Source organism: Cynocephalus volans, chromosome 1, assembly GCF_027409185.1.
Source record: "Cynocephalus volans isolate mCynVol1 chromosome 1, mCynVol1.pri, whole genome shotgun sequence".
In the NCBI taxonomy this organism is placed as follows: domain Eukaryota; kingdom Metazoa; phylum Chordata; class Mammalia; order Dermoptera; family Cynocephalidae; genus Cynocephalus; species Cynocephalus volans.
In genome coordinates, this window is record NC_084460.1 from 52,203,375 (window position 1) to 52,220,033 (window position 16,659).

Consider the following 16,659-nt stretch of genomic DNA (forward strand, 5'->3'; position numbering starts at 1 on the left):
CTGAAAAGATCATTTGGATATGTTTTCTTGAGCAAAACAGGCAGATGGTATTTCAGCCCAGTTTACCTATTCTGTGCAGCCTGTAGCAGATGTTTACGATAGGTTTGCAGTAGTAAAAGATGACTGGGTTAGGAATCAGAAGACCTGTCTCCTAAGCCCTACTCCCAGCTCTACTACTACTTACTGTCTGACCTTGGGCAAGTCTCCTAACCTTTCTGGACCTTAGTTCAGTGACCTACAAAATGGAGAAGATGTTGGTCATCTCTCCTTGCTTTCTTCACCAGGGGTGTCCTAAGGCTCAGAGGAGAGAATGTTTTACAATCAAAGCACAAGTATTAGCATAACAAATGGTGCTGATAACCAAGCTCTGACCCTCCTAATGGAATATTTTCTTTCTCAGTGATGTTACAGCCTTTCGATTATGATCCCAATGAGAAAAGTAAACACAAGTTTATGGTTCAGTCTATGTTTGCTCCATCTGACACTTCTGATATGGAAGCAGTAGTAAGTACTGAATGCTTCTTATTTTTTTCAGTAATGATAAAAAAAAAATGATTAGGTACAGAATTGTGGGTGCATGCATTTCAAAATGTATCAACATTGTTTAAAGGGGAAAGGTGTTTTCAAGGAGGTTTGTACTTTGACTACTTTTATGATTTTTCTAGAACTTTGATGAGTAATTTTAACATTTTATGTAACTTTCTAGAATATTGTTTTGACTTATATAAACAAAATTTGCTTAAGCAGTTCTGAATGGATTGTATGTTGAATGGTTAGGATTCCCCTCCTTGGTCCCAACCTTTCCTCCCCTGACAGAAGAGGATACTTTTCATTCTAGGGAATGTAGAAACCCAGGGGGAATGATAGCTGAATGCCAAATGTCCTTCCCCACTTAATGGTGTTCGGATTTTTGGAGGGGCTTGGTTCTAGTAAGCATGATTCTTTGGTTTTTTTTGCCCTAGATTCCTTCATATTTTCCCCTCTGTTTAAATAGATGTTTAACTTTGTCTCTAATTTTGATAAAATTAAAATGACTTTATTTTTGTAAAATAAGTGATGATATATTAATGATGTTTCTGGAAAAAAAGAGATGATAATGGAAATTCTCTTCCCAAAGTAAGTTTTTAACACATTTGAATAAATGCACAGGTATTCTGGTGCTGTAAGTGTGAATTGCAGTCTATAGACAAACCTGGCAATCCACAGCACCAGCAGGGAAAAGGAGAGCAGGAATGCCTCATACCACTGCCACTGTTCTCTCTCCAGCTTGCCAGGCCGGACGGAGACTGAAGTCATCCAAGGACAGTCTGCAGAATTGAGCTGGCTGTTGCTCACACTACTGTAGTTTTCCTCTTTCAAAGTTTTATGCTAAGGGCTGTTCCGTGCCAAGTCTGCCTTCATACTCCAGTGTCCCCACACAGCCTTTTTTTTTTTTAGTGTTGGAAAAGCATAATTGACTATCTTCATTGATATTTAACTTTTGGCCAGAAAAGGAAGGGCAAGCCAGATATTTTTGGGTTTGACAGAGATCGGTGATAATAGGCCATCTTTTTTACCGAAGGATGATCATTGAGGCATTTACTCCTTTCTCTTATTTCCTGGAACATGATATGTTACTTCATGTTAATTTGTGTGATCAAGAAACATGGGACAGATACAAAATATGGAATATCCAAGAGTATGTTCTGTCTGGCTTCTGCTGCATGGCATAGTGAAAAGAGCATGGGCTTGGGCATCTTGGTTTTGGAGTTGAGTTCTGCCTTTTACTAACATTGTGGCCTTGAGCAAATTTTATTAACTTTCTTGAAGTTTTGGTCACCTCTAAAGTGAGGATTAAAAACCCAGCTCACATGGCTGCGAGGATTAAGCATGCCATGTGTAAATGCCTGGCCCAGTGTCTGACACTTGTTTATCTGAGTCTGTAGCAGGCCAGGCACTGCATATACAATAAAGGATTATTTTGCTTCCTTGTATGATTATTCCGATAATAGTTTTAAAGAAATTTTTGTACAAAATGTACATTGTATGAAATTTTGGAAATATGCAAATGAGCAAAAAATAAAACTAAAAGTGACCTCTAATTCTTTCATATTAGATCTAACTACTGTTAATGAAAGCCTTGTGCTTTTTCTTTATTTTTAAATGTTTTTCTTTTTATTTTGGTATACAGAATGTTGAAAAAATAGTATAGTGATCACTCATAGAACCTTTACGTAGATTTACCATTTGTTAACATTTTGCCACATTTGCTTCCTTTCTATCATAAATTTTCTTTTTGGTGAACATTTGAATGTAAAATGCAGACTTTATGACACTTCTTGCCTAAATACTTCAGAACAAGGACAGTCTCTTAAATAGTCACGATACTATGATCATAGCTGAGAAAACTAACATTAATTCAATATTATTGTCTCTTAGATAAATCCATATTCATCATTTTCCAGTTGTTCCAAAAATGGCCTGTCATTATTCTTATTCTAGTAGAGGATCCCAACTCTTTTTGTTTTTTATAACTTTGAATTTTTTAGAGTCCAGGCCAGTTGACTTGCAGGATGTCCCAAATTCTGGATTCATCTGATTATTTCCTCATGATTTAATTCAGGATTATACTTTTTGGCAAGAATATTCCATAGTAATGTTATGTATGCATCACATCAGGAGACATTTCATGCTGGGTGTCCCTCTGTTGACGCTGTTTGATTACTTTGTTAAGATGGTGACTGCCAGCTCTCCCCAGTGTCAAAGCACATTTGCCCCTGTGGTTAATAGGTAAGATGTGATTCTCTGAGACCACGTGAGGATCCTGCTTGCCAGCAGTCTGTCACCTAGTGGTTCGGCCTCTAGTGATGGTCCTTGCCTGGTGCTCTTGTGACACATGTGCACAGGCCCACATCCACTGGTACTTGTGTGCAGAGAAACAGACTTCAATATTGCTTATAGTTTCTTCACTTAATATTCTGTGGCTTTTCCCCATGTAATTGAATGCTCTTCAGTATCATATGAGTGGCAGCATGCTATTCCATTGAATGGATTTGCCATAATTTATGTGGCAGTCCCCTAGTGTCAAATGTAGAGACTGTTTCCAGGTTTTGGTTCTTGGTACATATGTTGCTCTAGCTGCCTCTTGCATGGTTTTTGGGGGAGGTGATGCCTCTTTCTGTATCCTAACCTTGCTTCTATGCTGGTCTGTAATTTTCAGAACACCCTGGAATTTCCATCCTCCACTGCTGAAGGGAGGAGTAAAGCAGGAGCACATCCTCCTAGAACATGTGGTTTAGCCAAGAAGGAGCTCTCACCAACAACTGAGGGATGGAGGTGGGCCACTGGGCTGGGCAGCCTAGACCAGCCACAGTGGCAGAGAATGCTTGCTAGTTAAAGTGCTCCAATAGTAGTTGGCAAAATCGTTCCAAAACCACTCCCACATAGTATGTGCTTTCGCTCTCTAAGAAGGATGTGCCCTGTAAAGTAAGTTTTATGTTCTTAAGGAGAACCAGTTACCTCTGGTCATCCAGACATAGTTTAGAAAATTCCTTTGCTCAGTGGTGGTCATCTCCATTCCACGTGCTTCCTATAGACTGCAGCATGTGCCTTGGTTGACTTTGAGGAGTCAGGCAGCAAGACTTCAGGGTTTGTGAAGTGTAATAAATATCCAGGAAAGCCAATGTATTCAATCTTGTCATGTTAAAAATATTGAAATTTCAGTAGACGTAAGTTCTTTATTTGCTGTACATCAGGGCTTTTTCATTAAGAGTATTTTTCTGAAATTGTCAGTTATGGGAAGAAAATTATTCTTCCAGCAGCTTTATAATATCCTGATTATTAAATTTAAATTGTTTTAGTGGAAGGAGGCGAAACCGGAAGACCTTATGGATTCAAAACTTAGATGCGTGTTTGAATTGCCAGCAGAAAATGATAAACCAGTAAGTATGTTTATAGTTAACAGTAATTGAATGCTGCAAGCTGATACTTATTTGCATACCATCTCCTGCAAAATCAAGATTTAAGTTGGCAAATTATTTTCTTTTCTCTGATGTATGAATAAAAAAAATAAGCTGAAGTCAACAAATACGTGGGCCTTTATGCAATCAGCCTTTGAAAGATTTGCAGAAAGACAACTAATTGAAACAATTTTTCCCCTTGAAAAGTGCAACCTATTGGCTGAGATGTCATAAATCCCAGGAGCTCTTTTGGCTTGACAAAGTTATTGGTTGCCGTTAAACAGTGGGTGCGACTAAAACAGGAAATAATTTGCCCTTTATCATGGTGCTTGATGGACAGGTGGTAAGCTCTTAGGTTCTGTTGTTTTACAAAGTGCCCTGTCAACCCTTTCTCTCAGCCCCACTTCTCACTACCTCCTTTACTCACCTACCTTTTCACTCAAAACCTGCTTCTAGATTAGTATTTTTCAGCCTTAGCACTATTGACATGTGGGCTGGATAATTCTTTGTAGTGGGGGCTGTCCTGTGCACTATAGGGGGTTTAACAGCATCCCTGGCCTCTACCCACTAGATACCAGTAGCGTCCCCCAGTTGTGACACCAAAAATGTCTCCAGACATTGCCACATGTGCCCTGGGGGGTGAAATCACCCTCCATTAAGAGTGATCTACCGCCTGTGCTACCTGAGAGAGGGAAGGACAGGAACGTCCTCCTCCAAGCTGCTGGCTCACTTTCTCTTTGTGTGAAACCAAGGGCTGAGCCTGCCGTGGCCCTCACTTGTGACGTGGTGAAGAAAGGAGACTATATCTGAAATGCTAATTTGGACCTCCCTTCAGCCTAGTCAGAAAAATTCAAATTGTATTAAAAACACAAAGAATTTGAAACATGCAGAATGCGAAACTCCCCTGGACATGAATATGTGAAGTTGGGAAATAGAAATGCTCTCAAGCATTCTGTTCACATTATCCATAATGATCTCCAGGGATGCTGTTGATTTGTGTTGAACTGTGTAGTGTTTTCTTTCTGCTCAGTAACTTACTTCTGTCATTATCCTGTTGCTTTGAATGGATAGTTGTCCTTTTTTTCCTATCCCGTTGTACATGCTGTCCTGGGAAGGTCAGTTTGGAAGTGGTAAGACCTGCATTCTGGTCCCAGCTCTTTTGGTAGGTGGACTTGGTAGCCTGGGGCCTTGCATCTGGGACATCTCTGTCCCCATCTGGAAAACAAAGGGTAGAGACAGATGCCTCGATACCAGTTTGCTGCCCAGACCTCCTGGACAGCAGTCCCCAGTTGCCTTTCCCCCTAGACACCTGAGGGCTTCCACACCCTTCCCCCACTGGCTGACTCTCATCCCCAGTAAATCTCAAGAGGGTGTCTTGGTACCGTCTTGGCAGGGGAAGTGGGGGAGTATCTAGTGCCTCAGGTTGAAACGTTGCTGACCCTGAGCTTGCCACACCTTCATTCCAGCTCCCAAGTTCTAAGTTGGTGAAACAAACTGCCCTCTGCCTAACGCTGTCCTTGGCCTCCCACCCCCACCCAACCAGTGCTGGAGATGTTTGGATCTTTGTGGTAACAGTAATATGTGGCTGTTAATTCCTGAGCTTGCACAATTACAGTATGCTAATTTTTGCATGGCAGGAATTTGACAGTGCATACGCACAGCCCTTTTTTCTCTTTCTTTGACGTATTAGTCTCAGCCAAACTTCATTATTTGCCCTTATCCATAATTTCTAGGACTCAGTTGCTTTAGATTATTAAGATACTAGATAAAGTGATCCATTTTTAAAATAAATGTGACATTTTACAGTGTGGATGAAACACTACCACGTGTGGTGTTTGCTGAGAACTACTTTACTTTGCATAAAAAAGTCCTTTATTACGTAGTTGGTGACACTTGGGCTTTCATTTATTTCTGAACAGCATGATGTAGAAATAAATAAAATTATATCCACAACTGCATCAAAGACAGAAACACCAACGGTGTCTAAATCTCTGAGTCCTTCCTTGGATGACACTGAAGTTAAGAAGGTGATGGAAGAATGCAGGAGGCTGCAAGGCGAGGTCCAGAGGCTGTGGGATGAGAACAAGCAGCTCAAGGTAAGGACAGCCTGTGTGCTGAGTCTGCAGAGAGCCCAAGCGTTTTCACTAGGGCCTGGGGTGGGGAAGCTGATGAGCAACTTCATTTGTAGGTGTTTTCTTGTTTTTTGTTTTTGGTATTTGGCTAATTTTCCTTCTTGGGGAGAAATTTCCATAACTTTCATCAGGTTCTCAAAGGGGTTCTTAAACCCCCCAAAATTAAGAACCACTGTCCCTTGAGCAGAAATGTCTCAACTATTTAAACTCTTGTTTCCTTAAAAAATACTCCAATCCTCCATTAGTGTAAATTGAAAATAAATTTTGAGACTAAAACAGCAGTGGTTATTTTGAATGTGTATTTTCAAACCCCTCTCCATCCCCATTCACTTGGGTGAGAATCTCTTTTTTTAAGAGGATAAATAGTGACTTGTACTCTGTTTTAACATGAATATAATTATGATTTTTGAAGACCGTAAATAGGCCTGGGCGGGAGTAGCCCATCAAACTGTTCACGCAGTGATGAGGTTGGAAGTGAATGCTGTCACAGTGGGTGGGAGGTGGAGATTATAGAAGGAGAAGCCTGAGTCTGTAGCCCGTTGATGTGCACGAGGCAGTTGGCACTGGTGTTAGCAGGTCAGCTGCCCTGGGTGGGGAAGGCAGGCAGGGGTGCACTTTTGGCTGGAGGCCGGTGTTGTCGTGGAAATGACTCCAGTTCACTTTGAACTAGCTCCGAACCTGTGCTGGTCATAACATCTCTCAGGCCTCTGTTTGTTAAACACCTTTAAGGCCCCTTCCAGCTTTAAAAGTATGAGTCTGTTTCAGTCATGGTATTGAAGAGAACATTTCTGAACATCTGATTATAGGAACTTTTGTTGCAGCTTAAATCTTTAGGCCTATCTGTTCTCTTAATCTTGATCATGCCACCCAAGCATATGATAGGTTGTCACTCTTTACTGTGGCAGCAGTTACACACAATACATTCTTGAAGTTGATTCTTCTTTCTTTTTTATTCTGGTGGTGAGGTAGATATAGGAGAACTGACAGAGTCTGGGAAACGGCATCGGCATCCTCTGCCTTTACAGTAATCTTGATTTGCCTCATTCACTAACTTCTTTCAGTATGGAGTAAATTATGAAGCTGACACTTTACTTTTTGGCTAAAAATCTGAGCTATGCCTAAAGCTTCTCCTTGAATGTATTTCTCTTCAGAAGCAGAGTTCTGTGCTGCTTAAAGTGATAAATAGGTAGAAGTAGCTCCTATATAAACCCAATAAAATAAATGCTGTTTTTTTGCTGTGCCCATTTTTTTTTTTGAAGCTAATCGAACACCACCAGTCATTTATCACTGTGCAGTGATATTGGCCATGCCCCCTGAGCAGAATATCTTTAAAATATTATCAGACCAATCTTGGCATTGGAAGATTCTTTATCCTGCCAAACACCGATTTCTTGTTTTGTGTTGGTTCATTCTTTCATTTGCTCAACAAATTCACTGAGGGTCTACTATGCACCTGGCATTGTAGATTCAAACATGAGCAGCCTCTGCCCTTGAGGAGCTCCCTGTTGATGGGGTAGCAGGGAGAGACATAGACACAGACAGTTACAACCCAGTGTGATAAATGGTTGCAGAGAGATAGCACCAGACTGCTGGGAAAGGTAGCTCCTAGGGCTCATCTGCCTGTTGACTCCAGGACCTATCCTACTAGGCACTCAGTGAATGTGAATGAGTTGAAGGAAAAGGAGAAAGAAAGTACAGGTGGTGTGTGAGGTTTAGGGTTGAGTAAATGGGGTAATTAGCAAGAGATCTGGCTACAAAGATGAGTCTGGGCCAGAACAGAAAGGCTTGGATGTAGGTCCTGTTCAGTAATGTAGGCTTGGCCTTGAGGATATGAGAAATGGCATCATAGATCTGAACAGAAACGTGCAGATTCTTAAGGCAGTGCAGGACAACCAAGGCAGTGGCTGTGGAGGTGAAAGAAGAAGGACGTTTATTTCTTACACATCCTTGTAGTTAGGGGGGAAATGTGGTCAAGTATCTTTTTATGCATGAGAGAGAATGCTGCTTCTTTAGTGAGAAATCCATGTAAGTAGAAAATATTTGAGATGTATCAAGGTCACTTTTTAATATTCCAAATGTCATTCAATGTGGCAGTCTGCATGAGCTCAGCAATGACCAACTGTGTATAGAGCTCTGCACTTGAAAGCTTCCAGGTGTCCCACTTTGTAGTTTCTTGTGATTTGTATATTTGTGCCTTGGAAATGCCTATCATTTCAAAAATCGATGATGACTTCAGTAAGGGAGCCTGTTCATTTGAGACAGGAAGGTCAGAGGGGTTGGAGTTGGAGGTAGGAGAAGAGAAGCAGTTGGGACACATAGCCAGAAAGGTGTATGGGACCACGGGTGCAAAGGGTCCAGCTGACCATCTTAAGAGCTTTTTTCCTGTAAATTATGGGGAACCAAGGAGTGCCGTGCTTAGATTTGTGTTATAAAAAGGTAACTAGCAGCATCATGTGGGATGGATGAAAGAAAAAAGAGGCCTCTGTCAATCTTTTCTCAGTGGCCTCAAGCCAGTCCCTTCTTCTCTGTGGGCTTCAATTTCTCCATTTGCAAAATGAGGTTGGACCCTATCGTGTGCTCTGAGTCTGGGCATAAACAGCCCACCATGCCAAGAGGTACAGTTGACTCCCCTTTTTGGTGCCCTGTGTTGTCTTTGAAATGTGCGTTTGCTTCCGTAGGAAGAAGATGGACTTCGGATGAGGAAGTCTGTGCAGAGCAACAGTCCCATGTCAGCGTTAGCCACCACCGGGAAGGAGGAAGGCCTCAGCACCCGGCTACTCGCTCTGGTGGTTTTGTTCTTTATCGTTGGTGTAATTATAGGGAAGATCGCCTTGTAGAGGCAGCATGCAAAGGATGGTAAATTGGATTGATGGATCCACCATATCATGGGATTTAAATTTATCATAACCATGTGTAAAAAAAAAATTAACGTATGATGACATCTCACAGGTCTTGCCTTTAAATTACTCCTCTCCGCGCGCGTGCACACACACACAAATATAACAATGTAACAATCTTTTAGAAAGTAAAAAATGTATAGTAAATGATTGGGGGGAAAATGATCTTTATTAATGACAAGGGAAGCCGTGATTAATACCACAGTGGCATATTGTAAATGTCATCTTAAGCATTGGTAGGCCTTGGTACATGTTGCTGGATTACCTCTCTTAAAACAAGACTCTCTTCTTCGCCTGTTGGTGCTGGCTCATGGGGAGCTGGAGTCCAGCGTGGTGGGGAGTGCAGTCACCTCCACACAGTAACCCCCACGCTACGCACTCCCTGCCCAGGCTGCTTTCCATGTCTTCAGTTCTGTCCAGGCCATCAGTTCCTTGGGACTGATGAAGAGAGCCAGAAGCTGAAAAGAATCGCACTGTGGCAGTATCAGATGTGCTCGGCACGAGCGAGAGGCATATGTTGACTGATTGACCCAACACTTTGGAATTATAAGTCAGTGCTTTGTTCTCTTAAAGGGACCAAGCTAAATTACTATTGGTTCATGTAGTGAAATTGAACTGTTATTCAGAGATGTTTAATGCATATTTAACTTATTTAATGTATTTCATCTCATGTTTTCTTATTGTCACAAGATTACATTAATGCTGCAGCCTAAAAGTCATCCATGCTACCTAACGCTGGTGAGTGAAGCTGGCGTTGCTACTGGAGAGCTGTGGGCTTCTCTGTCTCTGGAGGTTCTGGGCATGTGGAGGGAGGGTTTATGTGAATGTTGGAGAATAGCTACCAGGAAGTGTTTTTGTGTGTTAATAAATAACAGTCATCATAGGGAGGGAAATTCTTAGTAGTGTCGGTTGACTCTAGGTTACTCTTTCTAATGGAGAAGAGTAGCTAGTCTTTTAGATTGTTCTTTCGCTTCCACTCACACTCCCAGCACAAAGGCCCACATCTGGTCCTGGCCTCCCCATGCGGCCCTGGCTTGGAGTCAGGATGAGTGATTCAGGCTACACAGGGTTAGGAGAGGGGGCGCCAGCAGGTGGGAGTGGGGAGCTGACCCACTGAGTAATAATTGAGAGTTTGATGTGAATTAATTCTGTTCCGTGAAAGACCAATCCAGTTCTGTTTGAATGTGTAGCATCTTAAAAAGAAAATTAAAATAAAGCCCCCAAATGAGGAGTTCTTTTGTCATTTTGTCACATTTGCTATGTGGGGGTAATTATGATCTTTTTATCATCATCATCATCATCATCACCATCATTTTGTTATTGCAAGTTTGATTTAAAAATGAGCCCTATCAATGAGAAATACATATGTTTAGTGATGTAACTACATACACACACGCAAGTGTGTACACACACACACACACACACATATATATTTTTTGGTGGGCTTCAACTGAGTGTATGAAAAATAAAACTGCTGAAAATCTAAGCACCTGGTCACCCTTGCCCTTCCATTGCTTTGGCCTTCAATGAAAAGCAGCCTCCCCTCAGGGTGAGGGAGCTGTGGCACAAACACTAGTGACAGGTGCGCTGGGTGTGGCTCCAGTATGGACATGGGTTTGAGAGGACAATTTCATTAAAAGGAAGACAGTTCTTAGAAGTCACATACCTTGAGCCACATTGCTCCCGATCCTGGCTCTGGCGAGCTGAGTCAGACTCCTTGGGACTGTGAAGTGGATCCGAGTAACTTCCTGCCTTTGTGAAAAGGAGTTTACTATAAGTTCCAGGTGCTCCAGAAAATGTCGATCAGACCTAGTTCTCACCCGAGCACCTATTGCACAGATGCATTGAGCATGCAGACAGGAAGGCTGCCCATCATAAATTAGTCTCCAGGATCTTTTCCACGTGGCCCTGGGTACTTGTGAAAGGGGTGAAAAGACTGAGCTGAGAGGAATGTACCTTCTGCCACCCAATTTTCTGTACGTGTGCTAAAATTTGCTAATTGTAGTTGCTGCAGCAAATTAGTTTTTCTGTAGCTTCCAGTCCCTGGTGGCATTGAAAGAAGATGATTAGAAAGGCCTCAAACAGTACTTGGGGGGCTAGAGCAGGAGTCTGTAAACTTTTTCTTAAAGAGCACGGCCGTGAGGGCCCGCCCATGGCTCACTTGGGTGAGTGTGGTGCTGATAACACCAAAGCCACGGGTTTGGATCCCTATATAGGGATGGCTGGTTAGCTCACTTGGGAGAGCGTGGTGCTGATAACACCAAGTCAAGGATTAAGATCCCCTTAACTGGTCATCTTTAAAAGAAAAGAAAAGAAAAGCACAGCTGTGTGTACTGATAAAACTTTATTCACAAAAACAGGCAACTGGTGGGATTTGGCCTGAGAATCCATGACGGTTCAGTGCCTGGAAAACTACTCTGTTTCAGGTTTTGAAGGGGATTTAGTGTTTTGTGTACATCGAGGAGAAGGTATTCGGCTTCTCAGAGGATGTAGACATTTTGTTTGTAGCTAAAAATCAAATTTTAAAATTCAAAGTTGTCTCTTCCTTCTAACTGTTAATCCTCTGAAGTCTCTTTCCCCAGAGGTTGGGATTTATTGAACACATGTTAGTTTGTAGGGCTTTTTGACTGATTAGAAACTTCACAGGGAGAGAAGAAGGGTAGTGGGAAGATGGTTATTCTGTATGTCATCCTGGTCAGTAAAGAAGGTGCCAGAAGAGAGCATATGTGTGCAGCAAGTGCTGCTCATGCTCAGGGCCCCTCTAAAGAGCCACAAACCCTTGGGAGAATGGAGATGCATGCACATTTTGGGTGTCTTCTGGAATGATGAGGAAAAAAAGTGAGAGTAAGGCAAAGAGAAGGTCCTGTCACAGTGGTCTGCTCCGGGGATGGACTGGCACAGGCTGCGAGGCTGAGGCTGGCTAGGGGCTGGCGGGAAGTGAGCCGCTGGCAGGCTGCCCTGTACCCGCTACCTTGGTTACTGGTCCCACAGGAACTCCAAGAGGGGTGCCTGGCCACAGAGCTCACAAGTGCGGAAGAGAGGAAGGCAGTGCAGAATCCTGTAAATTTTTATTGATTGACTTTTTAAATTGATAATATAAGTGCCCTTGGCACAATACAAAATACCTCTTAAAGACAGTAGGCTGTATTATATGTAGGTGTGAGGACTCAGCTTTAATTTTTCTCCCCTCCTAGTTTGCGTGTTTTCCCTCTCTAGGCTTCTAAACTGCTGGCACTAGCAGTAATAAATACTGATAAAATCAAAATTGATTTTTACCAGTGGATAGTTTATGCCTAGAGAGGTGGCTTATACCTACATAACACAGAAGGGGGAAAAATGAAGAACCTCTAGTGATCTGTGAAAACCCAAATGCTTTCAAACAAATCCGAGGAACAGAATTGCTATCAGAAGATATCAGTGCCCAGCTTGCAGGCTGTGTTGAGTCAGATATAACTGAATGCCGTGAGAGCTCAGAGTTAAATAGCCTTTCAGATTAATTTGAAAACAAGCTCTGTGTGTGTGTGTGTGTGTGTGTGTGTGTGTGTGCGCGCGTGCGTGCGTGGGGGTGGGGGGCATGTGTACCATATGTAAGTAGCTTGACAGTTTTCAAGTGGTGCCTTTATTTTTTGCACACACAAATCTCTATTTGCAAACTCAGAATCTATGCCAAAATAAAATGCCGTTTGTCATTTTCAACTCCTTCTCTAAAGAACTGGCCCATGTACAAATTTCTGGTTCTGGTTTGTGAAATTCTTGTTTTAAAGAAAAAATTATCAAGAGAAATGGGTCTTGGGCTCCCAAGTCACCTTGAACATCTGATTAACTTTTCACCTCTGAGACCTTCTCGGGTGTGGTGGCCACTGCCTCCCCCTGCTGGAGATGGCACTTCACTGAAGGGCGTCTGGCTGCGGCTTCCCCATCTCTCCTGTTGAGCTGTCTGCCCTGCAGGAGGAGAACTAAGTAAAACTTGGCATTAAACGAAAGTTACCACTCTGAGGAAACCTATCTTAATTAAGCTTGGGGCCATGTGCGCTGTTGCCGAGAATGAGTGCTTTCAAAGATGAGCAGAAACAGAACTGTATTTAGAAAGTCCTGTGAAAAGCGTAGATAGATGACCCCAGTTCCTGGCACACGAATCTGATAAGGCCAGCGATTACTCTTCGGTAACGTAAAGGGCAGCTCTATCACATGCCCTTCTGCAAAATCGGGTCCCTCAGGGTTTCTGTGGCCTGACTGGATTTGGAGAAGGTTTTTCCCCCCTTCCTCAGACAGAGCTACTCTGATAGGAGCCTTCTAGAGAAGTTGCTGTTGTTTCAATGCCACTCCCTATCTGTGCAGAGCATTTCCAGTACACTCCATTGAACAAATCCTCACAACAGCTATGGCGAGTGCTCTTGTACACAAGGAAATGAAGGCTCCAGGAGGTAAAACTGGGCAACTCTTTAGAATCTCTTGTTTAGAGGTAGATCAGTCCGCGAAGGCCTGTGTCATTAAGACACTATTGCAACTCTGAAAATTGCTCACGGGAACCGAGGGAATGAACCTTGACTGCTCTTAGCTGCTCTGCCTTTTACATGTCTGCCTCCTTACCTGATTCCGTTATTTTCAAGCTAAAGTAGGTTGAATCAGGACTTGAGTTCAGACGCTTTTTCTTTTTCTTTTGGAAACTGAACACACTCCCAACAATGAAGAAATGTGCATCTTCCATTTTCTCATTGCTTGAAAATCTCTACCCAACGCTCCTGGGGAATGAACTTGGGGGCTTTAGAAAGAAAATTACCAGTCTGTCTCAGCGAGGGGATGATGGCAATGCTTTATACGGAGGCTTTACATAACTTGTAAATTAAATGTGAATGAGGACAGTTCATTAAAATTGGTATTACAGAAGTGGCCTGCCGAGGTTTGAAAGCAGCCACGCTGCTGGTGTCTTGGGCACTTCCCTGAATTAGTGCTGCATTTCTGTGGGAAACCAGCAAAGGGAGCAAATAATGGAAGATCCTGATAAGGACCATCAGCCATGAGGCGAGCTTGGGAGGCTGTGCAAATGGATCTGCAGGGGATTCACAGACCTCTTCCTTAAGCCTCCAAATCCCTCAGTGGCACACTTAGCACATGAGGCTCAGCCACCAGCAACATGAGTTGGGGCACACAAGGTCACCCATCCTGTGCTGAGGGAACCAGACCTCCCTCTGTGGGGTGTTTTTAGCTCTGTCTACAGCACTTAACTATAGAGGTTTCATCTTACTTAATTTTTATTAAGGGGTATTTTGAAAAATTTAAAAGACAGGAGCACACATAAACAGTTCTGTATAATAGTTAAAAGCGAAACTGGAGGAGGTGGATGAGAGGTTGTCTTGATAAATATAATTACTTCTGATTTTCTTAATGGAATTAATTCATTAGAAAATGTCTGCATCAGATCTGTAGAAAAGGAAGAAAAAGATAGCAACAAAAGTATAGCTATTATCTAACTTGCTGTAAGTATTTGCAATTGTGATACTTTGGAATGTTGCCACGATATGGATTGCTTTGATTAAAAGATGTCAGCTAAATAAAACAATACTGTGGGAGAATTGTTTTCTGCTGCTAGATAAATAAATGCTGATGTTTATTTTTAAACCAGGAAACATTGATCCTGTAACAATGGCCTATTACAATTGCTTTATTACACCACGGGGCTGATGCGGATTTAATCATTTGGCTAATGGATGTGGGTGCAGGATGGATGCTCGTGCTGTCCTGCGCTCCCACTTGCATTCTGATGGGCCTCAGGAGCTCGGCTGGGCATCTGCAGGTGCAGCTGCGGCTGCAGAGTTGTGTTTCCCTGAAACCCGAAGCCATGTCTGGCCGAAATAAAATAGGTTGCCTTTTCCTTTTTGTTTCCCTTCAGAAAACACTAACTATGGGAGACAAATCAGATATCTTAACACAATTTAATTAAGGCTTAGCACTAACAAGAATGCATAGCTTTTTATGATTTAGGAAGATGATAAATTAGTGTGCACGTTTCACACATTGACTCACCAGTTTTCTGTGTAATACAAAAAAGCCCTGCTGCCTGCATTCCCATATTTCTTTTGTTTTTTTAGAAGTAAACTAGATTCAGCTGTTAACCCTCTAGTGCAGCATTCATTAAAATTTTTTTTTTTCCATTGAATCTTTTATGTGGATTCAAAGGTCAGAATAAATGTCTGTAATACTGAGACCATGTGTGCAAGAGCTACTTTTTGCTTCTTTATCCTTCCCTCATTTACCAAATGTTTATTAAGTACCTTCTGTATGTTATATACTATACTATACTGTATGAGGTGCTGAGAAATTAATCAATGAGAGTGATTTTTGTTTTTGCATTTTTCATTCGTAAGCAGCCTGAGTAAGGGGATCAGGCTTCTTCATAGAGAAAAAAATACAGAATACATTTGGTTCTCATTTTTGTTGTTAGTGTTTCCTTTTTAAAGACAATTTATAAACTGCTGCCATTTGGAACTTCCTAGAAGAAACTCAGAATGATCTATTTAAATGTTCCCTTCACGTCCTCTCTCCTTTTTGAGTAAAGAAATAATTTCAGTAACACATGCTGTTCCTACCCTGTTTTACGTCTTTCTGCCTGTCTTGAAAAAAGATCTCTGCAGTTTATGATGTGAATGTTTATTCTGACTTCAATGTACATAAACATTTTAGGAATTGAGTATTTTAAGAGATGTCTTAGAATGCTTTATTTTTCATAATTTTTCCTTTATGTATTTTAAGTTGTATTTCCTGTTTTGACATGGAATTCATTTAAAAAGTTGGTACAGGAAAGGACTCTTTACCGTTGTACATTTTGGTTATCTGATATGTAATAAATTCACGGTTTTATGGCTGATTTTACATTTCCTAGAAGGAAGGAGATGTATATCTGAGTTCCAGATTGAAAGAGCCATTCACAGCATGTTCTTACATGTTCCATGCCAGCCTGATGAAACCTGCCCTGCCAAGACGTAAACTTTTGTACTAGCTGTCTCCATGTTATGTTTAATAAATTCTTTGCTCTGAATATATTTAAGGATGTCTCAGTGTAACATTATTTGGATGGATGGCTTAAGCGCATTTAGATACGCTTTGGAGAATGTACTAGAGCCTGTGCTCTACTCTCTCGCTGCTGCTTAGGAACACGAAATTGGTTTAAATGAAAATTATAGCTGCTTTGCACCAGAGAACAGATTTAAGAGATGACTTAGGTCAACTTCCTTATTTTATTGATGAGGAAACTTGCCCAGAGAGCATCCACACAGGGGCCGACTTGCATTCCAGTGTTTTCCTGTTGTGGGAAACTTATGTCCTTGACTTACAAAGTACCCAAACCCGGCCCTGGAAATTGCTTCCAGTTCTGAAAGATGGGGTGGCTTCTGTCTTTAGACAATGGTTTACAGTTCTCCATCTTATAATGTTGTTTCTTAATGAAAACAATTTTAATTTCTTTTAGAAAAGTAACACAGGCAAATGGTAAAACTTCATGCAAAACCAAAGGATACACAGTACTAAGTCAGTTTTCCTCCAACCCCAAACCCACTTCCTGTCTCCAGAGACATCCTGAAATTTCCATTTCTTATTTGACTCTTTCCAGAGATCTACGTGTATGGATGTCTGTGTATGTCCGACCCTTGTGTTTTCTTGTATATAGCAGCAGCACACACTGATGCCCAGTCACGC

At 41.8% G+C, this 16,659-nt stretch overlaps 1 protein-coding gene across 2 annotated transcripts in view; it reads left to right on the forward strand.

The window, feature by feature from the left end:
* VAPB (VAMP associated protein B and C) overlaps positions 1-16,007 on the forward strand; it is a 57,184-nt gene extending 41,177 nt beyond the window's left edge. Inside the window, exons 3-6 of one of the 2 annotated variants that reach the window (XM_063097231.1) lie at positions 401-504; positions 3,840-3,920; positions 5,858-6,034; positions 8,749-16,007. In XM_063097231.1, coding sequence (XP_062953301.1) covers positions 401-504; positions 3,840-3,920; positions 5,858-6,034; positions 8,749-8,907 — 521 coding nt within the window. In that variant the 3' untranslated portion in view covers positions 8,908-16,007. The remainder of the gene's footprint in view (positions 1-400; positions 505-3,839; positions 3,921-5,857; positions 6,035-8,748) is intronic. The other variant, XM_063097237.1, reaches the window with a different exon arrangement.
* The last annotated feature ends 652 nt before the right edge of the window (positions 16,008-16,659 follow it).